This window comes from Diorhabda carinulata, chromosome 1 (assembly GCF_026250575.1).
Source record: "Diorhabda carinulata isolate Delta chromosome 1, icDioCari1.1, whole genome shotgun sequence".
Lineage (NCBI taxonomy): Eukaryota > Metazoa > Arthropoda > Insecta > Coleoptera > Chrysomelidae > Diorhabda > Diorhabda carinulata.
The window spans coordinates 30,420,456-30,448,022 of NC_079460.1; the positions used below are offsets into that span (position 1 = coordinate 30,420,456).

Below are 27,567 nucleotides of genomic sequence, written 5' to 3' on the forward strand. Positions count from 1 at the left end.
ATCTGTGTAATGACGATATTAAACTGATGAATGTGTAATATCGACCTAAAAAATTCCACATATAGTTATATGGAATTTTCCACAAATATATCCGTTTCAAATATGAAAGAAAAATAAGATTAATATTTATTACACATATACGTTTTTATCCTAGAATTATATGTACATTATAACCCTAAGGTGTTGGTTTTACATTCAAGTAGCATATATGAACGTTTTTCGTTATTTTCTATTTTTCGTTAACGTTTTTGCATCTTTCCAAGTTTTAACTTGAAGAATTTGATCCATTGCTGTATTTGTCTTTTCTTCTTTTTTTGTACTTGCTTCATATATTCTTATTTTTTACTTATTCTGCTCGCATGTTGTCTATTTCAATTTCTGTATTGATGTTTCCTGATACCAGTACTTTATTTGTGTAAATCATACCCTCCTCTTCTGTTCCAGCTATCCATATGTTTTTTTTATTGGTCACTTATCACTCTCTATTCTCCTTCAGCTATTTTAATTATTTCTAGATTCGTATATCCAACAAACATTTTCTGTCACTTTTGCTAATGATGTTGTCCATAGGTATGTTGAACATTGTTGAGCTTAGTTTTCATCCTTTTCATAATCCTATAGTAGTTTGCCATCTGATTTAAGGTAATTTTGTATCTATAATTTTTAGTTTATTCCATACATATTTTGAATAATTTTCTGATTTCCACTCTATTCCAAAAATTGTTCATGCTGCTCTTTTACAAAGTCATGTAAAATAATAATTTGTGTGGATTATCCATGAAACTTCTTAAAAGGGTATATATCCTTGTTGCCTCCTATTGAAAAAAGTATTTCTATGATACTAATATTAAATTGTATTTTTAGGTCTTTTTCAACATCATGATGCTATCACTGGTACTAGTAAATCGTTTGTAATGAGAGATTATGGTCTAAAATTATTTGAAGGAATCAGGGATACCATAAATATACAACAAAATGCTCTACAAAGCTTATTATTTCCAGATATCCCTATTAAGCCTGATCAAAGTCTTATATTAAGTGATTTGGAAAGAGAATCATTTGATAAATTGCCTAGAAAAACTCCAATACAAATTTCTCCAGTAGGTAATAGTCAGTCTAGAAGAATATTAGTATACAACTCTTTAACATCTCCCCAAGAACAAGTTATACAGGTAAATCGAAATCTTTGATTTATATTGAGCACACTAAGTAATCCTTTACATAATTATGTTATCAGTTTATAAATGATATATTTAATAGTACACAGTCGTTACATTTTTATCATAACTTTTACACTATATGGAAAAGTACAATCTCAAACAATGTAATAAATATTGATTGAATCATCATCCGTTTCAGATTAGAGTTAACACGAGTAACATAAAAGTCACTGATAGTGAAGGAAACAATGTCTTTTACCAAATTAATCCTGTTTGGGATACGTCGGACTTTACAAAATTATGGATAGCTGCAGATGAGTATGAAGTTGTTTTTATAGCAAAGCTATCAGAATTATCTGTTACAGTTTTTAATATAATCTACGACGCGACAGTTAGTGATAAATTGGCAACTGTTTATTGTAAGAATTGTCAAAAGTCGACTACTATTATAAGTACTGAAAATGACGTTAAAGGAGAAACTGTTCAAGCTAAATTCATTCTTAAGGATATGCCACCAGGAGATATACAGTTGGAAAATGGCAAATTTAAGGTAAGAAGAACAGTGACATATTTCATAATTTCATCATCAAATAGCCACTAGTGTCCACTGCTGGACATAGGCATCCCTTAATTTATTACAATTATACATATTCAAAGCAAGATAATTTACTTTTAGGTACTGTTTAATGGGGGTACAGGTTTCATGAAGACAATAACACGAAAGCATAACCCTAAAATAATGCAATGTGGCATACAATTTGCAGCTTACAGGAGCGCCCAATTCCATTCAGGGGCTTACCTTTTTATGCCAGATCCAAACGAAAGAGACTATGAAAAAGATGTTTTGTCTCTATACAAAGAACAAAAAAGTATTATCATTACCACAGGACCTCTTTCTACAGAAATATCTGTAATTTATGGACCGTTCCTAATGCATACGGTAACTGTATATTTAGGAGAAAACTCTTCCTTGTCGAATGGAATTTTTATAGAAAATACTGTAGATTTTGAAAATCCTCCAAAAAATAGAGAGACTGAACTATTTATGAGAGTTATAACTGATATACAGAATGGAGAACCGCCTGAGTATTACTCTGATCTTAATGGGTTAAATATGCAAAAGAGAATAAAAGTTGAGAGAATTGGTAAGTGGGATTGAGTTGAAAATATTTCTATGGATACAGTGTCAAATATATTTAGATGATTCACGGCAGTGTTATTTATTCTGACCACAATTTTATCTTTTTCCTCAAAATAAGTCTCAAACGGGTATATTTTTTAGGTTTATTATCACAAAGAATCGTTTTAGTCAAATAAAATTTAAAATCCTTTTTTAACAATATAGGGTTAGTCATGATAATACATATAAAATGTTGAAATCTTGAATCAGTATTATTTATAACTGGGTGGTCTCATAATTACGGGTCCTGGACTAGAGATAGCAATAATTAATTAAAATATTAACATAAAAGCTGAACTAGATTCTAATCTGGGTGAGTCTTCTCTTCAATTTACAACAGTGAAATATTGGAAGAAAAAGTTTAAATGAGACCCTACAAGCTGCGAAAATGATCATCGCAGTGATTGACCTAATAATGTGATGACTACGGAAATTATGTATAGATATAATTAATTATAGAACATTACCATGTAATGTAAAATTATTTACTGGATTTGTTCGGAAAATAGAAAATTAACTTGTTCTGACTCATCTACGTTAACCGATTATTAGAGTAATCATTTTTTCAAAAATCGTCAACAACTTTATTATGTTGAATTTGCCAAAATAAACTTAAACCAAGGAAAATATTGAAATAATGTGAAAAATGTTTTTTAGGATTTTTGATATCTTAAAAAACGTTAAAACAATCAGTATTTGCTAATAATACAGTTTATATAAAAAAACGGTCCATATACTAATTTGTCTATTTTTATACTATTATAGGCTTAGAAGGCAATTATTTCCCTACTACCACCATGACTTACATTCAAGACAATAACGTCCGTCTCAGCCTTTTAGTCAACCATGCCCAAGGTAGTTCAAGTTTTCAACCCGGTTTTTTGGAAGTAATGCTAGATAGAAGAACGTTGTATGATGATTCTAGAGGAATGGGAGAAGGATTGACTGATAACAGAAAGACTGTCAGTAAATACTGGTTATTAGTTGAAGATATATCACAGATAAAAACAACTGATAATAAGCAACAACCGAAAAGGTTCGATAATGCTGATGATCCTTATGAAAAAGAGGATGTTGTCAGGTAATATATTTTCTATGGAACTTTTGAGTTAATATCATATTAAATCAATTTTCAATCCACAGATTAGTAGCTCAATAATTATGTTTCAAAAACTATCTCCGTTTTTTTAAGACTATGAATCACTTATCAAAACACGCGTCAAACAAAATAACTGAGTAGTAATAGAAGTAAACAGTGTGTTCAGTATAAATAAATGAGTGAAAGGGAATTTGAGGTTTTCTCAATTTTGTTATGATGTTAGTCACTGCATATATCCTTGCATTTTAATTTACAACATTGAGATTAATTGAAAAATGTGCGTTAGATTTTGCATACCTAGGAATTCATATGGACTCGAAACATATGTAGAAAGAATATTATACAACCTAAATGATCCTGATTAGATAGGTCAAGTTTCTAATCTGATATTATTTGAATTTTCAAAAAACCACAAACGAAAATTATCAAAATAACTTGAAAATAGGTATTACAAATAAAAATGCTGGGATTGCCAATTGAATTGAATTGATTTTATGTCTGCAAACTATAAAAAATTTAAATAATCTTTTTCGATTTTTAGATCATTCAATCTTCCTACAGAACCTTCAGACTCAACAAAACAAGAAGCCTTCTCTCGTCCATCTTTATTCAGTATTCACCTCTCCAACTCTTTGATTTATCCAGCGAACATATTCATAGTGGACTCTGAGCATCAAGTAACATTTAATCATTCTGTAAAACTGATAAACAAACCATTCCCATGCGATACGCACTTATTAACACTTCGCACACAACCAGATTCGATTTATTCTCAGTTTCCTTCTTCCAGTGCTCTTATGGTTCTTCATAGACAAGGATACGATTGCGTTATCGGTGGAAATTATAATTGTGATGTAGATAAATTTCATAAAGACTTAACTTTTGAATTTGTTAGTGTTAAAGATATGGAATTGAAGACTTTAACGGGGTTAGATACAATTTCAAGTTTAGATAAATTAAGTGATATTTATTTAGAACCTCTATCTTTGAAAACTCTCAATATTACTTTTGGATAAATTAATTTGTTTTGGCGTTGAGATAATGGGTTTATATTTCTTGAATTTTTTTATTTTCAAATATTATCCAAGTTTCACATCTTTATATGATTTTTATATAATCGACTATTTAATATTAATATTATTTTTTTTTATTTGGATCCCTGAGAAAAAATTTATGAATAGATATTTTGATTCATTGTTAAAACTTCATAATTTAGTATTTTCAAAAAAGTGTTTAAATAGTCTCTAATAACTGGTTGATTTCATTTTATACATTTTAGAAATGTTGGATAATATTTTGAATTGTGCAATTATAAACAAAATTAAATATCAAAATTTCTCTGTAGATAATTTGTAAATAGTTGACTAGAGACTTCCTTAAATTAGGTTTTGTAATTTTCTTCCTAATTTATTGCAGAGGTCTAGATTGAATTTTATTATATAATATGAATGTTGCATCTCTTTTTAAATTGTAAGTATGATCTTGCCTGTAGTACATTTTTTTTTAAATCCCATACCATATCAAGAAATCTACTTAAATATTTCAAAAAAAAAAATTAAAATAACCATGTCAGTATCACAAACTATATTTTTTCTCTATTAAACATCGAACAGGTAATAAAACTTTCTTTTAGTTTGCAATTTCATGTAGTTTCTATTCTATAGAGAATATTAGGTTTGTGTCTACATTTTATGTTAATTCATATAATTCGGAATTTTTCGCTACCACTCTTGTTGATTATACTAGTCAATTTTCTTATGGTAGAATAACATTTTTTAATGGACTTCTAAAAAAGATAAATGAAATACTTTCAACCAAGCCTTCGAACAAATAGCTAAATTGTCATTTACTAGCTATTTTTTTCTATTAAACATTTATTATCTGTACCTACTGATGTAGTACGGACCTAGTACAGAATTCAGTGACATCTCTAATGTTTATTAATAAATATTAAATTTCTACAACGGCGATGCTAAGAGAATTGAGGTAAAAAGTCTGTTTTCAATGCTATTGCTAAGCCTAACTCTAAAACAATTTTTTCTTTCTTAATACGAAATTTTGTTTATTAAATTAACAATTATTGGTTTTGATGCCAAAAAGTCTCTGATTGTCCAAATGCAGTTTGTTTACTGTACTCCAGAATGTGTGGTGGGAATGTTGGGATGTGAAAATTATATCAACAATCAAAAGGATCCAACCTTATACTTCTATCTTCATCATTATTTATCATTAATTCAGAGCATTTTTTGGTATTGGTTCTGGGAATATTTGGACCCATATACCTTTTTATAATACTTCTTAGGTGATTCCTATTTTTTATGTTTTTTTTGGACATACAATTCATTTCATTTAAATTTTATTCGAAATTTGATGTATATGTCTATTATACTATTTTTGATCCTATGAAACATATTCATTAGAACAAATCCTATTTATCTTATAAAATTTGGCGCAACCATTATTTTCCTCACTCCTTCTTATAAGATAGTACTCAAGTAAATAATTTTGAATTGTTTCCTTACTCATTTTAGTTTTAAAAAGAGTAATTTTTAGTATAGTATAATTGAAAATGGTATAATCTACATTATTACAGTGTATCATAAAAAATAAAATAGTTTCAAAGAAAATACTCAAAACAAATTATAGTTAAATATATAGCATGTTTTTATTGCATTATGTATTGTTAAACATCCATTGTTGGATTCAGTTAATATGTGTTATTGAGAATTTCTATCCAAAAACTTCATCATGAATATAAGATATAAGCTAGAAATGAAGGAATAAACATGAGCCGGAGTGCAGGGTATGCATTTATGATTAATTTTAATAAATCTATTACTATTTGAATACATTTTTGATAGTTATTTTTATGTTTGATTCTTTGGTACTACTTTCATCCTATTTTTAAGTACATTCTTTGCATTTAATACTATAGTTAGCATCAGTTGCAGTTGAGTTTTTGACTACACTACACATGTTTTCTCTTTTGGATCTCTTTCAAATAATATGTTGTCCTAAGGATTCATTCATTCCACAAAACAAATCCTTGAAAAGTTCAAGTTTTATATGTGAACTCTTTTTTAAATAAAATTATTCTCTTATCACTTCAACCTCTCAGAGCAGTAGTGTGAGGGTTAACAACCAATTAACAGTTTTTCTTACATAAAAAATCCTCAGTAGGTTCTTAAGCCACTATAAATCTATTTGAACATTACTTTAATAAATATCACAAGACTTGCAATAATGGAACTTATAAATTTTTAGGTCTTTTTATTGCTGTATAAATACCCCACCTGTGGGGCAAAGTGGAATATCACCTGGGGCACAGTGGAACAGAGACAATTCAAAATACAAGTTTATTGTCAAAAAAATTTTGTAATATTACAATTTATAATATACTCAAATGTTTTAATATGATAACAATATAAATTTTTACATTTTTATTTTAAAATGATCTGCCCCTACGCATCGAACCAGCATACATAAATTTTCCTTTTATTTCATGTTTGTATACTAAGCTTCTATCTTTAGCTTCAGGGAAAACAAATATGTCTTTATGTTTTCTAAAATTTCTTAGAAATGAGACCTCAGCAAAGACATTATCCAAACTTATAATTTTAGCAGCAAATTCTTTTTTCATTTTCTCGTTTTCAATCTCGACCAGAACAAAATCACCGACCCCATAGTTAGGGGGCTTTCGTTCCAAAGAAGTTACTGTCACAATCTTATTTTGAAATAACCAAATTGTCAACTGCAAAACATGCTACTATATTAAACATGTTTTTTTTCTTCCTGTTCTGTGTTTATCCTTCATTGCCAATTATTTATTGGTAGTGTTCCATTTATAACTAACAGTTAAGATGAATATGTCCTTAACTGAAATAGTTTCTCTGCAATGCAAAATTTTTCCAATATTTCCTACGTTTTAGTTCAACCCAAAGTGATAAGAAAAGTATATTTCAATGACTATACCTGGATTTGCATTAGGTTAATGATAGAAAATTATTGGAAATAATTAATGTGATGTATAATTTTAGTAAAAATATAAAATGGTTATATTTGTATCAATAAAAGATATCTACGTTGGTCTCTGTATTGTGAATTAGATATTGGATGTAGATTTTTTGTAAAAGTTATTTTTATTTTTACAAATAAAATTTTACAAATTTTGTTTTTTCAATTTATGCTTTCCCCATACATCCCAGGATCTATAGTAAAAATGACTGCCAGCAAGGAGTATTTAAATAAAGATATAGGAGAATTTCAATATTTCTAATTGCCTAAGATAAAAAAACTACTAGATTTCATTTATCGCCCTTTATATTCAATATTTAGTAGAAAGAATCCACAGATTTTCTGTAAATCAGTTCTTCGAATTAACCATGATAGTATGCATAATGCATACCATTAAGATTATTTTTATTATTACTTGCTAATATTATATATGCTTAAATTCATCTATTACTCTGGGTATTTCCCTTTCCCTCCCAAAAATATACAATTCTTAGAATTTAAAGTGATATATGGCCGTTATCTAAAATTATTGTATATATTGTACATCAATCCAAACTGCACTATTTGATATTTTTATCCTGTTTAAAATAGACAGATTATCTGTAAGAAAATTTATAGAAATGTTTAATAATAAAAAGTCTACAATCAAGTTTTTCAATAATTCTACAGGAACGCAAACATCATAAAGCAAATGCAAATATTAAATACAGTAACAAAAAGTAAGTCAAATTTAAAAGTAACTACAAATATAGAATTTGACCAGTGACTAATGGCTTAAAAACTACAATACTGCCATTAATTTCGTTCCAACTTAAAATCTATAAAGATTTTCAGTACAACAAGACGTACTCAAAACAAAATAAAGAAAGAATCACAAAAATGATCTGATGGAATAAAGTTTAACTAAGTGTTAATAACAATTTGTCGATTTGTTTCATTTGATATTTTGTTGTCATCTAGATATACTACCCACTCTCCCCAGAAACAGTTAATTTTATTGTGTCATCAGTTTAATGGATGAAGTCCTTAAGTATTATGGACCTATATTCAAATTTGTTTTCAATTACCCTGCCGTTATTTTTTACATATTTTATATATGTAAAAATTCAAATCAAAATTACTAGAATCTGATGATGGATTCCAAATTAGACATTATTTTACAAACTTATTGTCCTACTATGTTTTAAAGACTTTTTCATTGTTTTGAATAGGTACACCTACCAATTTGTGAATTAATTGTTATTTAGCAGACACCTAAATATGCAATTGAAAATAGAAATAATGAAACTATTAAAGCAAATATAGTAAACTTGAGAGGAATGTATAAAGGGCATTTTAAATGTTTATATACAGAAACAATATAACATTTTCAAAATATAACCGCATTTTTTTTAAATTTTATTATAATACTAAGGGTTGTGTTATCCATCTTATTTTTTTTTCTAATATTTTGAACACATGAATTTAATGATTTGATGAGTACTTACCTTAGTCTAAATATTTTACATTATATCTAGTTTATTATGAAAATTAATGATATAACTAGTTTCGAACTTTTACAATTAGATTTCAAACCTTGCTTTTTAATTTTGGTATAAATCCATTTACATGAAAAAATTTATTTGTGATATGTGGATTATCTTATCAACATTCATAAAAACATTTTCACTTATACTTATTTATTCATCTCTACATTCCCAAATGTATATTAGACTTTAATGAAGAGTTCAGTTTCATTCATATAATTAGGTTGTAATAGAGGGTGAAGTAAAGGTGAGATACACTCAATACAATGGCGTTGGTCATTGTCTAGTTGCCTAGCAACTTTGTTGTCAAGCGCTGAAGCGCATGAAAATTAGAGCCTGTTTTATATGTCGGCTAAATCTTAGTTCCATACAAATATCATTGTACCATTATAATGGTGTAAATATTAATATATGAGTTTCATGTATACACTAATGTAAATTATGAAGTGTAAAACCTTATATAGTTATTTTATTATTCAATGACAAGTGCCTCGAATTGCAAATTTAACTGAATTGTCCATTTCACACCTTGTACAAGAACAATTGCGGAATAATGGATTTTTTTGATGCTTCTTGTTTATACTTTACAGGTAGTGGGGAAGATCTTCAGGATGAAAGGTGAGTTTCTGTACACATTTTTCTGATATAAATGATAATATATTTTTTAGTTTTTAAACCACCCGCCTTATATTTGCCTACACATCCGTAATCCATTTATTTCGGTGTAGATGACGCTAGTACTGTTATCTACGGAATATTTATCAAGTATTATGTTCTCTTATTACGTCTTGATTTAATGTGATAAGAGAGGCACCAAATAAACAGTGGTTCAAACATCTTTTGTGTAGTGTAGTGAATAATGAAGGATTTTTAAGATCACATTTTTTCTAAAAACTAGATTCGGGATGACAGGTGTACGTCACTTTCATGTCCATGTTTTGGCCATAACCTTGAATCTAACCAATGACTGCTCGAGCCTGGTTGTAGCAACCAATTGCATCGTCTGATTTACCAGGGTCAACAAATTCTTGTGAAATAGCCGAGTTTTCTGGCAGCCATGTTGAAAACAACCTTCCATAGATATGGGTTTGAAAATGTATATGTATTTTTTCCTATAATGTTATAAAAGTCATGATTTAAGTGTAGTGGATAATTGTTTTTAAAAACGAATATTTAGTGTTGTCTTTCGTATGTGATAATAATGACGATAATGATGTTTTGATATCACGGGACCTTGAGTAGTGTTTGGTATCTTAACAAATCTTTTTGGAGTTTAGGACACGATTCATTATGTATTTCATTTATCCAGGTAAGATTCTACATCGTGTGGTTGTATATTGTTTAGATACATTATTTGAATATAGCTTCTACAAGTAATAACTTCGATTATTTGACAATATACCTACAGATAAGGTTAGGTTTCATGTATATACATCACAAGCACAATAATTATGTGCTGCTTTTACTTTAATATTTATTGAGGGTTATTTTGGAGATATTCTGTCATAGTTTGCTATTATTTACCATCTGACTTCAAGAATATAGAAAAGTAGAAGTCATAAGTACGAAGTATTACATAAATGAATGAAGATTGTAGGTTATATTATTGATTTTGAACTTTCATTTATCATACTTTTTCATTAATTTAATTTGAGTGAATCGAACAATTGAAATAAATACATTCTATTTCTCTAAAATTATTCTAAATCAAATTATCTGTTACCACCAATTTTGTATTAGTCTTAATAATGAAATAAATATGTTTCATGACTTAATTCTAGATTTTCACTTTCACAGTAAAACTTCACCAAACTTAGTTTATGCCTGATTGTGCTTGATTGTTCCATCTCAAAGTTGTAATTATTTCATAAAATACTTATAATTTACTGATGTTGTCAAATCACTATGATGGTGATAAATATATTGGTTTTGTTTTACATGTTTTACTGTAGCACTACACAATAAAAATGCCATTGAATTTATGAAGCTGTAGACAATTTTATCTTATATACATTTAGTGTCTTTCTGAGTTTTATAAAACATCCTAATTTACAGTTTTATTATAGTCTCTCTATATCATAATAAATTTTCATGTCTTAATCATAATTGAAGAAATACAAACCCATGCAAGAGATTCCTCATTTTTACACTTAATCTAAAACTTCTAATTCATCAATACCTATTGAGATACATTGTACATGTATCAAATGGATAAATTGTTTTTGTTAATGATTGTAGACCAAGATTACAAAGCAATTACCAGATGTTAACTGGAGGAAATTAAGACAATATAAAATTTGAGATTTTTTTTAATCCTTGACAAGAATAAAATAGAGAAATTAATTATTACTTGGCAGAAAGTAGAGAGAGTTTATCACAAGATAAAATTCAAAGCTGTAACAAAATTGGAATGGCAACAAAATTGAACATCAGTTATATATTTCAATAGATACAAAAGATATTGTGAAGGAATTTTAGACAAGATTTAGGAAAAAGTTCTAATGAAAATGAAGAAGTTTAAAATTGCACTACTAAACTTCAGCCAAGCAGAATTATTAGCTAGTAGTAAATACAATTAGTTTTAGAAATCATATTTTACTTCAATTGTTGATTGATTTTGAATACCATGATACATTTAAGTCTTTTACTATATTGTGATACTGTCTTTCAATTGATTATAATGAACATTCCACTAGTAAATATTCAACTCTAAGCATCACATCACAAACTAAATACTGTTAGGCTATTAAGGTAACAGCTATTTTTAGACATATACCTCTAATTTGTAATCTAGATAATAATTTTTGAGTTCTACATTTCTTAGGAATCTGTTCCTAAGTTAGCACCAAATTCTTACCACTTCCTATTTTGAGTTTGATGCATTCCAGCAGCTCTGCAAAGTTTGCTTTCTTCTGTAGTGTGTATATATATATATATATATATATATATATATATATATATATATATATATATATATATATATATATATATATATATATGTCAATTTGATTATTGATATAAATGATATAAATATCTTTTTTAAAAGAAATAGCACAATTTAAAACTGCCGCAAATCTTATGTATCATTTTCCGCAAAATGAATACATAAGTATTCGAAAGCTTGGAATATATTAGAGTTAGTATTCTTTGGTGTTTAATTTTGCCACATTTCCACTACAAAAACGCTATATATATATATATATATATATATATATATATATATATATATATATAATTTTGAAAATTTGTTGATGAAAACTTCATGTATCATCTTCCCAAATATCATGTGATTTTAGAGAATTCTTAAAAATGTCTGTTTCAAGGTCTCAACATGGCAAAATATTGCTAAATTCAAGCAATGAAGCAATGAAAATTACATAAGCATTTTCATATATTTGTCAAATTTCTTTACTATGCACAACAGAAGTACTGGTAGGAACTTTTTGAACTCTATTTAGTTGGTATAGAGCATTATTAGTGAAATATAATATTCATGTTGTGTATATATGAAAAAATTGGATTACTGCTTTGGTTTCGACAGAACCAGAAAATAATTTCTGAGTAACCATGACAAAATAGATATGAATAAATAAAGAAAAATATTAGAGATAAATAGGCCAATAAGAAAATGTCTTGTGACAAATCACATCTAATTTCACTATTTTGTTATTTTATTTTTGGAGTTATTTTAAATTGTTAAACTTGTATAGTGTTTTTTTGTATCCTTATACTATGCTTCTTTTAAATTTTGGTAGGATAGTATGTTGTGATAGCATGGGTAGAAAGAGTTGTTTTATATTTTTTTTATGATTGGGATGTGCTTTGTTTTAACTGAGTATAGTATTATATGTTCATCCTCCTTTTCAATATTTATTTAGGTATCATTTTTTCACATAGAATGACATTCAAGTTACAACTTTTTCAGAACCAAATCGGTTTTTGTATACTATTCTATTTTTTCTGTATGACATATTAAGAAAATTGTTTTGTTTAAGTTTGGGTGCAAATTGGATTTTTTAAAATAGGACTTGAATATTTGACTTATGTATTAAATGCTTTTAGTAAATCAGTGCAGGGAATATTAATGTTTTTTCTGTCTCTAAAGCTTGTTAAAGTAGTCCTACAGTACAGAATATGTCCTGTCTTTATGTACATTTGCTCTGTAAATGTTTCTTTGTTTTCCTGCATAATGCTGCTTTCATTTCTTTCTCATCCTCCATTTTTTTCTCCCCTTCTAATATTTTCCCCACAATATTTTTGATTATGATCAATACTTTCAAGGTGTTCCAACATCTGCAATCTATTCAATCTGTTATTTGGGAATTAGGAATATTGAGAATCTAGCTTTGCATTTTATTACTGTTTTATATATTCTAGTTTTTGATTCTCGAATTTTATGTCGATTTTGAAAATTGATGTAGTTGCCCTTCAGCATATTCCTCTTGTTTAATTTTTATTTCGCTTTTTATATGTTATGTTATTGGTTTATGTGTTGAAGTCAGTTTTTGTTTTAGAATTGTGTATCAATCAATAAAAATAAATTTTAATGGTCTCGTTTTATTTAATTTGAATTTACTGTTCCAAACTTTTGGATGATATTGTGCATAATAAATCTGGAGTATAGGTTGGTAGCTCTTGTTTAAAATACCGCAATTTTTCAACAAACTTTTATTTAGTTCAAGTATTTTCGATAGTAGTTTCGTTTTATGCAAATCCTTATATTTGGTACAATGCGGGGTCACGTACATATACGGGCTTTGCGACGGCCATAGAATGTGAATATAAGCAGAATATAAAACACTAATTTCAATATTTGAAGAAGAGGCGATAATAAACAAAGTAAGTGCCACTATGCTAAAAATATGGTTATCTGTTTTAAGAAAATCAAATAGTTTATTATTATTTTCTACTACCCACAACGTAAACCTATGATGTATGATGTCAAACACAAACAGAGCTATAGTTATCTATTCATCATATTAGTATTGATTTTAACTTTAGGAAGCTTCAGACGTTTTTGAGCAAACTATGATAATTTTTGACATAACTCTTCGTTTCTAATGATGATTGATTTTAACTTTGTTTTGACATGTTTACCTGATTTACTTTCGATTTTGTTTTGCAAACATAGATGCAAATTATCTACATTCCTGTAAATTGTTTGGTTACTATTCATCATCACTATTTTTTGACAGGGATAGTTAGAAATGAGAAAGGTTTTATTTAGATATAAACAATTTTTTAGTAGTATGGAAAAACAGTATTTTAAATGAATTATTTGATATCTATAGCGAATTGGAAAGGAAAGGAAGGTTTCATAAGCTCTCAGTAAATTGTTAAACAAATAATATTTTTCACTAAAATCTGACTGGGACATTGTAAATAATTTCAATTTTATTATGCGTTAACGTCAAAACAAATTTTGTTTGTTGACACAGCATTTCTGTCTATTTTTCCAAACAAGCCTAGTTATAATATTTATGTCTCTAATAACTACACGGAAATTCTACTTTATTCAATATTCTACACAAAAACACCCCATATTTGGCATAGAATTTATTGGTGTTTGAAACAATTTCTAGATGTCAAAATTTGACGTCAATTTTGTAACACTGCGTATCATTTTGAGTTATGACAAACCGCTGCCACTTGGATATTGGTTTTCGTAGCTCTGTTATCAGACCAAGCTTTTTGTTGAAGGTGAGAATGGATGTGCGTTTCTTTCATATAGGTCAACCCTCCTCACGCCATTGTTTTATTTCCCGTAAAACATTGTTCTCTGTTCTCTAATTGTAAATCGTTCCATCAGTAGCTTGTTGTTAGTTTTAATTTTGCACCTATATTACGTATGATTTTACGCAAACTGTCTTTACCACCCCCTAGCCTCAAGTCTTTCTTAATCTTTTGCTGTAAGCTTTTTTTCTTGCATATACCAATTTTGAATATTTTTTATTAAAATTTCACCCTTTTCTATGTTATTGCTTTACTTAATAATTTTTTTCTTCGTACCCTGGTTGATACCAATTGCTTGTGCATCGCTTTCCTGTATTTTTGCCTAAGAAATTGATGTACCTCCAATGTTATAAATTTAAATACATTATGCACTATTTCACGACATTGTATATTGAGAGTCTTATGTTTAACATCGATTCAAATATCATATTAAAAATTATTTCATAGAATGTATTGTTACGAATGCGTCTCCGCCCTGGATTTAGTGGAATTCTAAAATTCGACGACATTTGATGTTTGTTTTTGATATAACTTTTAATTATAACAGGCGGCTTATATACATTGTTTCTTTTGAATAATTTCTAGGAAGGTTTATTTATTTATTTGTTTTGGTTCTATATTCAGAATTTAGAAGGAGTTTTTGTAGCAAAGTAAGTTTATAATAAATATTCGTAGTGAACAGACCGAAATAGAAAGTAATCGAAGTGAATTATATTAGTTAGTGTAGTGTATAGTGTTCAAATAAATTAAACGTAAGAGAAAGTGTTAGTAATTCACCCCACGAATAGAGATCGTATGAATAAAAAAGAAAAACATTACAGTATCACTCTTTTAAGAAACGATGTGTAATCTACGGCTTTCTGGTTACGAATGGTAGCTGGTACAATTATCAGCACGCGTCACTAACGCTCATACAAAGCTCAGAGAAAAAATTGAATTAGACAAGCTGTAATTTGTCAATTTAATTTTCAAATATATTTTACTGATGTTTATTAATAACGTAGAATAACCTGTAATGTAATAGTCAATATCTTTTAGTTTCCAAATGCTCAAACAATATATTTTCTTCATTATATCTGTATTCGTAATATGTATCTGTTGAAATATAATACGAACTTAATTTTTTCGTTATTACAATGCGGCAACTTCGGATCGAAAAACAATATTATTTCGCCATACTTTAATTGCCATGATTCATGTAGAGTAACCATGGCCGAAAAAATTGCAAGTAATGGTTTTAAATTGTACGAACATAGAGGCTTTTTGTTGTTATCGATATCTCACTACAACATTAAAATTTCTCAGAATCATAATAGTAAATTTATTAGAAAATATGCTTTGTGGTTGTTAGTTACTGTTTCGTTATCAAATTGAGCGACAATAAGATATTGAATATCAAGGCGTGAAATTGTACTAATAAATGAAATTTTAGTTTAGATTTTTTGCAAAATTGGCACATAAAACGCCAGTACCAGGTAAAACATGTGTCAAATAAACTATACTCTTTCAAATCTAATTATAAGTCAGAAATTATTCCTTTTTTATTAGTATTAAGCGGTGTACGAGGACTAAAAGAAAAAAAATTCCACACGATGTGAAGGAATTATTAAAATTGTACTCAGTGGCGGATTTACAGATATTCGCTATATATTTTTAAATAAAAATTTTAATATAAAACTTTCAATTTTATAATTTGAGAACTGTTTCGTGTAAGATTCTCGATTATTTCCACGGCAGAGAATTATTAGAAGACATAATTTTAAGCAGAGAAAAGTTAGGTAAGGTATGTTTTAAATTCAACACTCATATAATATTAATGAATGTTACACAATGATTAACGTATTTTTCATAACAGTTGCAGTTTAACAACAATAAAATGAATATTTTCTCAATTATCTGTTATTATTGTTTAAGTTAAATTTTAAAAACATCACAATATAGGTTTGCGGGTCTTTGAATTCGTAAAATCGTAAATTATATCCCCTTATTAATTTTGTTCATTAGGTCTGATTCTTTTCTTGACGATCGTAAGTAATTATTCACTCTTTCCAAGCAAGAAAAGGACAATTTGTCGCTAGTGTACACAGATCAATACGAAATGTTACCTCAAAGTTTGGATAAATGTTATATAAATTTTGTTTTCGCAGAAATAAAGACAGACTTGTCAATGGTCCAGAACTTGATTTTATGAAATTTTTTCCAGATAAAACGTAGCTTTGAATGTGTAGGCGTTCCTAAGCTAATTCTGTTTCTAAATCATTAAGGTACATTTTTTTCAAGAAACTAGTTTTTTCCGTTAGAACAGATGGTAACAATTTTATGAGAAATGAAGATTTCTCTCTAAAATTTTTATAGGTCCTGTAGCCGCTTTGCTAACTATGATGAGTCTATGACCATGAGAAACGTGTTAACTCTGTAGTAATCACTTGTTGCTATTCCAATATCCAATCTTCCTTTTTTTTTGGTTGTCTTCTTTACATTTCTCTAGTCTATTTTTTTGATACCCCAATGGGCCGTTCAATTACACTGGCCGTCAAGATTTTCGTAAACCTTTATTTTTAAAATGGAAATACCCGTCCAATAATAAAAAAAATATTTATTATGAGTTTCATATTAAGTGGTTTTCTGTTCATAGTGCAAAAAGTGATTATAATGGTATGGCGAGAACCTACTAACCATTTTGACGACTGCTACTTTTGTCTAACGAAGACTGAAGGTTATTCTAAGAAAAGAAAGCACAAGCTCGAGTATCCAAATTTGCCGTCTGCTATACGACCTGTTCCCCATAACTAAGATTTACCAGTACCGATTGCGCCTTTAGATCCGCAAAATATTGTTTTAGAAGATACTGGAGACAAAGTATCATCAGGAAGCTCCGAAGAACAATGCACCGACCCTATTTTTAATCCAACTAATAGTTCCGGCGATTCAATTTTGACTGTTCAAAGTGAGTTGAATGATTTAGCACGTGATTTGGGGTTATCTGACATTTTTTTCCGAAAATTTGGGAGCTGTCAGTTATGAACAGGGTGAAAGGTTCCACCAAGATATTAGATTAATAGAAATTCGGTATCAAGGACGATGGAAATCGGCCGTGGTGGGTGATTACTATTGGTTTTTAGAAAGAGAAAGTGCAGCCACTCATAAAAGGAAAAAGTAGAGCTGATTGAAATTTAAAGTGATTTTTGTTTGAATATTGTCAATATATACGATTTAAAAAACGTGAAATTAATTTTTTAATAAATATTATATTTTATCAATGAATATGTTTCCATAAATGTAACATATTTTCGTATTTGTATAGGTCCATTTTATCACAATATGCTATTCATTCTTGTGTTACTATAAAAAAATCTTTTCTGGTCGAACAGTGTTATTACGTAAGCATATTCACTACAATTATTTACCTCTCCTTCCCCCTTGTTAGCAAAGCTCTTACCTTCCCTCTCCTATGCTTCGTGGATATTGGTATATGTAATTTTCTTTTAATGTATTCTGTCTTCTTTTTATTTATCCATAAGCAGTTTTCACTGTTCGTAATTTTTAAACTTATACGATCAATGGTATCGCAAACATTTACTTCCTTGGCTATGCTTAAAAAATGTCAATCATATCAAACGGAACAATAAATTGACGGAAAAAACTAAAACATTCAAATGAATAGTGCTACTCTGTTCTAAGCGAGGATCTAAACGTATTCATTATTTGTGAGAATCAATGAAAATGCATTTCGTTTTCAAGCGTAGGAAATGTGTGGGTTGCCATATATGTAAAAAAGTCAATAACTACTGCTAACGTAATCAGCATCTAGACCCTCCCACAAACCCTCATGTTATCAAAAATAAGCAGAGCAAATACTCCTTTCCTATCGTACTTGCGTAATAATTGAATGGTCCCTGAATTCCCGAATGAAAAATTACGGGGGTGAGTAGTCTTCTCCGTGTGAATAATGAAATAATGAAAAAAATTTTAACAAAATTTGCCGCCCTCGTATACAGCTTAGTCAGTCTGCTGGGAAATTCACCACTGTTAATACTATCGCACTGCAAGATAAGGGTTCATTTATACGAGAACGCCTTGATAGGCAGGGGAAAAATAGGTTATATACAAAAACATAGTACAAAAAGAGATAATATTCGTATTATTCCAAATGCATCTAATAGAAAGTAAAATATAGTGGTCTAAAAGGTATGTTCCCATTCCAATTAAATTTTTCTTTGATAAAATTCGATTTTATTCAAGAAGATATGTGGCATTTTTATCCTTGACGTTTTGCCACTTTTCGAAAAAAATATTTATCAAGATCCAAACTAATGATTGAAGGTGCAATATCCAAATATTGCACCACTCTTTCAAATTTCATGGAGATCTTTTCTTCATGTTATATTTGGACTACAAATCCATTCAATAGTATTTGAACGCATGTCTTCAATTTGTGGTTTTTAGTTATTTTTCAGCAGATTCATACTTTCCTCTAAGAAATGTAAGTTTTCCATTTCACTAGCGAACATAGATTCCGAAATCGTAACAGAAGTCGCAAACTTACCTTTCTTTGTGAGACTGTTATTCTGAAACAGTTCTATCGACACCATCCTTACTATTAACATTGTATATAGAATAGGATAGTAGAACAGTGACAATGTTAAAACCATTTGAGGCAATTTTGCACGCCATCTAGTTACTTTTAAGCTCGTTCTTCATAAAAATGAGCCGTAGCTTAGTGCCACCTGAAGTAAACGGCACTATTTTCAACAACTAAATTTTTTTGGAAAGATCCCAACTAAATGTGAAGTTTTCTTTATCTTCGAAATTCGAACCGACAGTACATTGTTGCCGATTTTACTTTTTATTACGAAAGTGACACAAATTACCTATTCGATAGGAATCTTTACAATAGATGATAGGGCGTATTTTGAAATATCATGTTTCTAATAATGTTATAGCATCTATTCATCCCGAACCGAAAATAAACTTAATCTCTGTACTAATTATTTGTCACCAATTTCAATGTATAAAAAAAAGATTTTTGTAATGAGTCGTGTAGCACTAGCAAATGAAACAAATAATTTTTCATTAATCTTTATTTATTATTCTTTTTGTTGTTGAATATTGGAAATCAAACCACAATCCACAAAAATATTTCAGTATTCACCTTTTATTGAAAATATAATCTACTGTGAATGGACCTTGAAAAATGTACGACAATTTTTTGCATCAGTCTTAAACCATCTTATTATATATAATAATATATAATATTATTGATGTTCTAGTTTTCGAATTTTTTCATTACAGCCAGCTAGAGACCAACAATTTTTTAAAACATTATTCTTCATAACGGTAGCTGGATCAACGCTACCGAAACGTTGACATAAAAAAGATTGTGTATTGATTTACCACAAAAAAAAACAGAAAGAATATACCATAAGAAACATACAAAATATATTGGTTGTTCAGTTATGCTGAGTTATTGGTAATTTATAATTTTTTTTAATTTGTCTAGTTTTTAATGAACTTGAAAAAGTTTTACAATATTTGAAAATCTGAGTTCGCAATAATAAATTGAAAATGTATTGCCTACGACTACAACAGATTGCATTTGTTGCATACCACTCGGAAAGAATTTTTTCTATTTTTCCAACAATTTTCTTTTTCAAATTTAATATTATTTTATTATCTGAAATTTTCCCCATATTTTTGTCGAAGCTATTAAGTACTATCATGGTGAAATTTTTCAATAATGTTGTTGGAGTTTTCAATGCACACTTATCATTTAAATAATAATTCTTATAGAATATAAGAAGCTCTTGTCAATTGTCATCAGAAGCTTCTAAACTGACTTTAAAGTCTTTGCTATTGAAGCACATTTTTTATTGAAAAATTATAATTGAAAAATATTTTTTAATTAAATAACCCCCAAAATATACTACAGAACAATTTTCTAACGTCGCAATATCATTTGAATGTACCTCGGAAGAAATTGGATTGGTGGATGAATCCGTTTGTTCGGATGATGATTCTTCAACATTTAATGAAGCGAGTGCTTCATCGTCATCTGTTGGTAAAAGCAGTATATTATCATCATCATCCAGTTGACTGCCTGCATTAGCACTTCTAGGTGGCCTCATTAAATTGGCGACAATACCTGAAATAAGGAACATCAATGTTAACATACATATTTATTGTAATGGTTATGGTAAAGTATGGCATAAATGGAATAACGACTAGTAGTACACTTATTTGGAATTTCCCTAATTGTATCTTATATCATCGTTGGAATGACAGAATTTTCCCGAATTGTCTTAAGATATTTCCATACCTGTGTATCATTCTCAAAAACAACTACACATCATTGAAATTTCTTGGTATGCTCACAACAACGGTAAAAACACTCTCATACTATCTTTAATAAGGGTTTTTAAAATCAAACAAAAAAGACTATTCAAAAGAATTGTAACAAAACCAGAAATAAAAAATAATGATAAGGTGCCATAAAATTTAAAAACAGAAAATGGGCTTTATACATAGACGACAATGACCGTGATTTCTCATAAAATTAATTTTTTGGTGACACCTCGTACTTTTGAATGTTTTAACGCTACATATATTATACAAATATTTGAGAAAAGAAACTGCCATTAGTTCAATTATCGAACACTATGAAAAACAAACAAGTTATCTTTATGATTTGTTTTGTTAAATAATTGAATTCGTCAAATTACGAATTTGTAATAGTGCTAAAATTATAAAATTTGAGTATATTGTCGATTTATCTGAACAATTACAATTTTTATCTACATTGGTTCCAATTATTGCTTTTCAAAGTTCACCATAAATTCGTAGATAAGTTGGTGTTTCTACACCAATGTAGGTACGATAATGCGAGTTTGGTGGCACTTTTAAATTAAAATGAAGTTTCTGGCTTTTTCAAAATCTCATTCAACCGTATTCTAAACCCATATTTTAACAATTACTTTGCATATTTTGTCTATGCCTGAATTCTGTTATCAATTAATGTTGTGTTAGTGTGATCGATGGAGACATTGTATTTATTTATACACTCTGTGTGCTTCCATATAATTTTCTATCCGTATTTTTGAATTCGTAATTGAATGATGTAAAGATCGTTTGACAAGTAGACAAATCGATGGGAGTCACATCGATCGACTTAGCTATTCCATCAAAGTTTACATAATTTCTGTTTAATGCATTTTATAATGAACTTTGTAACTGCACTTCATTCGTAGTAAAATAATTTAACATTTGCACATATCTCCTGTCAACAAACCTGGTTGCAATTCATATTTGGAGATGGAGGCTATATTATGCTGCGATTAATGAAATTATCTGTCAATATTCAATGTGTGAATTAACAAGGTAATTGACGACTCATATGCTATTTGGGATAACAGTCCAAAGGAAGATCATACTTCGCCTTTTTAGGCTTCAGCACTATAACGTTTACGGTTACTTATTCTGTATCCGGAACAATTTCGAAATCCATATTTCTGCATAGACAAAAACAAGATCCTGGAGAGGACAATATTTGCGGAGGGAGCCAGAATAGTAAGCAAACAAATTGTTTATAAATAAAGATCGAAGTTTGAATGATTTCTAATATTTATCACATTAAAGTTCAGTTATATATGATATATAAAATGAAAGAGCAACTCCAACAATTTTATCTAGAAGCTTATAAGTGCTCAATGTGATCACTACGTGTCAACGGCACACATCAAGTCTCTAGCCAAGTTATTCCCAAACTTTGATCAGGTCAGTAAATGTTGCATCAGCTGCTTCAATCCTGTTTCGTATTTCCGGAATGTCAGCAGACATACAAACGATCTGTGACGAAGCCCCAAAGGTATAAATCACATGGCGTCTGATCTTTCACCTGTTCAACATTCCTTCACTCACCGTTGGTCGTCCTGTGCTATTCCATTTACCAAGGCAGCCAACATATTCAAAGTGATGATACCATCTACGGACGTTATCAACACTTCTAGGATCATAATCGAACTTACAGCGAAACACACGTTGCACAGAAATTACAGATTCGGTCTTTGTGCACTATAAAACGCAAAACGCTTTGTTTTCATCAGTTTCCACCTTTGCTATTACCGACTGAAACATTACGTGCACTTGCGCACTTATAATAGAAAGTGAGCTGCTGTTTCATTTGACATATCATTTATAACTATAAGTTCAATATATTAGATATTAACACTTGAAACCCGTATATTCGTTTAAAAATACTCGTTATTTCAGATTTTTTGATGAATCGTGGATAAAGCGGTATGTAAATGTTCCTGGACGATGTATCTACAGATCTAAATGCACCATAGGGCAAATACTAATCATTTTGCACATTGGAAACGTTTTGTAGACGTGCTAACTAGTACGAGGATATGATCGGTGATGTTTGTGAGATATAGTTTAGTTTTGAGCAAATATTAGATCTTATTCCTAATGGTTTCCTTACTTTAATAATGAATCCAAGTTCTCATTAAGGTGGATTGGACCGTTGGGAACTAATTATCATTATAAACTAATTTTCATTGAATTAATATGGACGCAAATAGATCTGCTAGTTTCGAGTAAAACTATTGTTTGAGCCGTATGTGACGGGAAAAGCAACAACTAGAACAGGAAACAAGAATCAAGTATGTGGAAGACTGACAATTTTTGTGATGAAGAAGTTGAATGAATTACTATTAATGCGAACTAAATTCTTCAGCACCATATTCAGGAAATAATTTTTGTCTCATTCCAAAAAAACCGAATATTGGATGATTCATCATGTATTCGCATTTCAGAGGTTCTTGAAATTTGTTAATCATTTATGAATAAATTATACAATATAATTAGAAAGCTGATAATCATGCCATCTACTTTTTTGACTAAGGATCGATCTTACACATTCCTGCTGACCATTAATAAATGTCGGTTCACTGTATCTACAGTCTACCGAAAAATCTAGATATTATTTAATGGCTTTCATATCCACAAATCACAAATTAAAAGGCATTGAAAATTTTTCAATTTTTCGAAAATTTCTGTGTATACTTTATTTCATAAGTACTAGTCTATCTTTGCAAATAAGAGTTGGAAGAAAATGGCCAGCGGTGCTGCTTAATCAATCGGAGCAAATTTGGTCTTATTAAAAACAGTTATTTTCTACAAGTTATAGTTATAATTTCTAAATAACCTCTATAAGGTACCCTCTAGGGGGCACCATTCATTTTTTTATATACCTAATTCTCTGGAAAATAGTGAATAGAAGTATCCAGTTCTAATAGTGGATAACCAAATTAGTAATAGAATAGCGAGAATCGCTTCAGTTCACTAGAATCAGAGTAATTTGTATTCAAAGGATAATGCTTCAAATTTATCCGATTCTTGTATCTGGGGATAATAAAAAGATATGCAATTTCCTTGTTCTGTTGCCAATTTGATCTACATATATAATGTAGAGAATGTCTCATAAATAATGTCAGTTTTCACTGTTCATTTAATAATTATACAAAAAGAATGCCTTAATATTCGAAGTGTAGCCTATCGTATTCTATAGTTCTGACCCAACGTTCATCAAGTACTTTGAGACCTTGATAAAAGCACTCTTTGGGCCTAGATACAAAAAATTGTCACACTGCGTTTTCAAGATTTCCTTTGGATTCAAAAGTTTCTCAACGCAAGAATTTCGACATGGATCTAAATGAATAGTAATCTGACAGAATAAATGTTGGATAGGGTAGGAGTTCAGTAGCACCAAGTTCTTTGATCTTATTCATCTTAACTTCCTCAGAATGTGGTTCAATATTGTCTTGTTATAGAGCCCGCTTTCGTTTAACTAAACTTACCTTAGCATTGATAGCTCGACTCTCATTCTTTGTAACGAATTCTGGTAATTGTCCTTTGTCTAACCGCTGATTTTCCATGTTGAGATTTCTTAGATAAATCTATTTTTCATCGCAAATAACTTTGCATCTAATAAAACGTTTATTTTTCGGTAGGATAAGGAACTGTTTACACACTTCTACTCGTCATTTCGCTTGAATCTCGGTTAATTTGTGTGGCACTATTCGACAACATTTATAGATATCACCTGATGATTTTAAATGGTGATGTGTGGTATCTTCAAACGTTCAACAGCGTCCAATAATTGGCGAGTGCTGGTACTAGGTTGGTTTTCTACTGCTTCATTTGCAACCTCAATATCCCACGTATGTGGACGACCTAAACGCGAACGATCTTCAAGCGTCAAATCTCCTCTATTAAAACGATTAAAATAACGCTGTGCCGTTCGCTCATTAACTATATCTTCCCTTTAAATTTCACATATTTTCCTTACTGCCACGGTTGCTTCAAACTTTTGTTCCCAACAATGTCTAAATTCATAAAATTGGAGACTAGTCTTCACAAAACATGTTTAAATTTAGACGTAGGAATTTTCACATATGAAAACCGACATTACTTATATGAGACACCCTCTTCGTTACTGAATGAAACAGCATATCTTTATTTGGTATTTTCTAAAGAAGCCTGTAGTAGAATGGTGGAGGTTTTTCATCACGTGACTAATACGCAACAATATTGACATGAATCGAATCAAAATTTCTGTCAACTCAGTAGAAATAATTGTTATTACTAATATTCCAAAGGTCGGACTTTTACGAATTTCTAATTAAAAAAGAAGTTTAACTTTTTTAATTGTTTGTATTTTATTTATATGATTAATCTCAACATATTTAGCAAAATTCTTTTGATAAACATATCGATACACTGGGTGAATAAGTTACAAATTCAAAATTAATATTGCCATAAATATTTATAATTATCATATAAAATATTTAGTCTATGAACTGGGTGTCCTCTCAACTAAATTGAAATTACACTTTATAAAATGATTTATATTAGAAGCGTTAGTAGATTTACACTTGTGTAACGTTTATAGCGGAATATTTAATTAAGACGGTGGAATTGCAGCAGAAAATCTTGCCTTAGAGTCCATCCGATTCGGAATCTGAGCTGTCTTCACTAGTATCTATTATCACTGGCTCATCTATATTCACCAAATTATTTATTCGGTATGTCTAAAAAAATTATCCCTAACTATGAACTACAATTTTCCAGTGCCTCTTTTCACATACTTCCATCAACATATCCCTCTCTATTAATATGCTTATTATAATGTCTTCCAGTGGGCCCAAATAATTCAGAGGCATTAAATCCGCATCGGTAGGGAGGTTATGACCATGTTTTCGTAACAACTGATAAACTAAATGTACATTTTCTTCTCGGTTCATTTTAAAAAATTTTAATTGATCAGATCTTGAGAGGTTTTCATTAAACTGAACATTGTGGATTTTTACCTAATACAAGACTTAGAACCTCTATGATCCAACTTAAATTAAATTACTAGTTTTTTCTAAGAATTTCATATACCACACTATAAGCAACTGGTGAAAACTCACACTGTATAGATAATACATGCATTATGATTTTATTTGAAGTGTAACGTTAAGAACATGGGACGATATTTTATTATTGTTCCACATATCTATTTACTTACTTTGTTCACACTTCCATTTTGGTTCCCTCGGGTACATCCCGTTTTTAGTTTTAATCAAGGTGTCCGATTGAGTGGTGTTGGGGAAGTTCGATTATGTTCCTTGCTTTTTTAACGGAACATACCATTACAATTTTTTTTTTAAAATTACTGCTGGTTAAAATACCCTTACAGTATAATCAGGCACTCTTACGCCATTTTAGGATTTATAAAATGTCATAAGTTAACAAGTTGATGTGTTCTTACCGATGTGAAGTTGAAAAAAACTCAAATTATTTATTCGAAGAACTGATTTCATAAATAAATATACTTTCAATCTAAAAATTCGCTAAAAACAACACAGTTAGCATAGGTCACGTCAAATTCAACTTTTAGTACGGTAGGTTATTCATGTTATGTCAATTATAACCTCTTTTTTTTTGACGATTACTACTGTCAATTCAAAGAAGAAATGAGAGCTATTGATTATGTCTATTAATTGGTTTTGTGAGGACAACAATCGATCTTATGTTATCATGTTTGATTTCTCTTGATAGAAGAAGATAGTATGTAGAAAATTTGTGTTCTATAAGCTCTGTCGCTCAATAAGAGATGGCAGTATTGGGTTTATCGATTTAATTTTCCTAGAGTGGTACTATGTTTTTTATTGCAGATATGAAGTTTAATATAGACCGGCTATTTCATTCCTGTTTTGTCACTTGTTCAAAACTGACGCGTCAAAGTATTTTTTACATTGGAAAAACGTGTTGTAATCAAATTCTTAGTTTTTGAAGTTGTAGGATCAAAAAAAATTTGCGAATGATTGTTAAATGTAGTGTATGAATACTTTGAACAGTAAAAAGATGGAATGCTGCATTTGGAATTGCATTTTAAAGAGCTGATGATTACACCTTCTTATTTCAGCTCCAAAGGTCTAGTAGTTGGATAAGAAGGTGTAATCATCAGCTCTTTAAAATGTAGGGAATTTTTTTTTCTTGTGGATTAATTTTGCACTCAACTTGATGAAAAATCGATCTGGTTTATACTGGAACAAAATGATTTTATAATGCAGTTGCAAAAAAATTGAATTATAGTGCCAGCTGTTGCAACAAAACAACATCAATAAAACAAGTGATTTCAAGTTAGAGGAGATAATGTTAAATAAGAAAATTTGTTATAAACCATTGAATCGTGTTTTTTTAATTGAATGACATTACTTATTGAACAATCAGATATGTTCGAAATAGAATATCTGGCACATAGCCCCGTGATTATAAACACAAGTAGTAATAAAAATAATTGTTTAGTTA

The 27,567-nt window shown here is 29.4% G+C and overlaps 2 protein-coding genes across 3 annotated transcripts in view; both read left to right on the forward strand.

The window, feature by feature from the left end:
• LOC130896934 (alpha-mannosidase 2) overlaps positions 1 to 7,608 on the forward strand; it is an 82,675-nt gene extending 75,067 nt beyond the window's left edge. For both annotated transcript variants that reach the window (XM_057805387.1, XM_057805474.1), the window contains exons 9-13: positions 865 to 1,172; positions 1,360 to 1,710; positions 1,837 to 2,305; positions 3,106 to 3,421; positions 3,981 to 7,608. In XM_057805387.1, coding sequence (XP_057661370.1) covers positions 865 to 1,172; positions 1,360 to 1,710; positions 1,837 to 2,305; positions 3,106 to 3,421; positions 3,981 to 4,455 — 1,919 coding nt within the window. In that variant the 3' untranslated portion in view covers positions 4,456 to 7,608. The remainder of the gene's footprint in view (positions 1 to 864; positions 1,173 to 1,359; positions 1,711 to 1,836; positions 2,306 to 3,105; positions 3,422 to 3,980) is intronic.
• A 2,385-nt stretch (positions 7,609 to 9,993) lies between these two features.
• LOC130899560 (nuclear receptor coactivator 3) overlaps positions 9,994 to 27,567 on the forward strand; it is a 414,140-nt gene continuing 396,566 nt past the window's right edge. The window contains exon 1 of the mRNA XM_057809625.1: positions 9,994 to 10,288. The gene's annotated coding sequence lies outside the window, so the exon portion shown is untranslated. The remainder of the gene's footprint in view (positions 10,289 to 27,567) is intronic.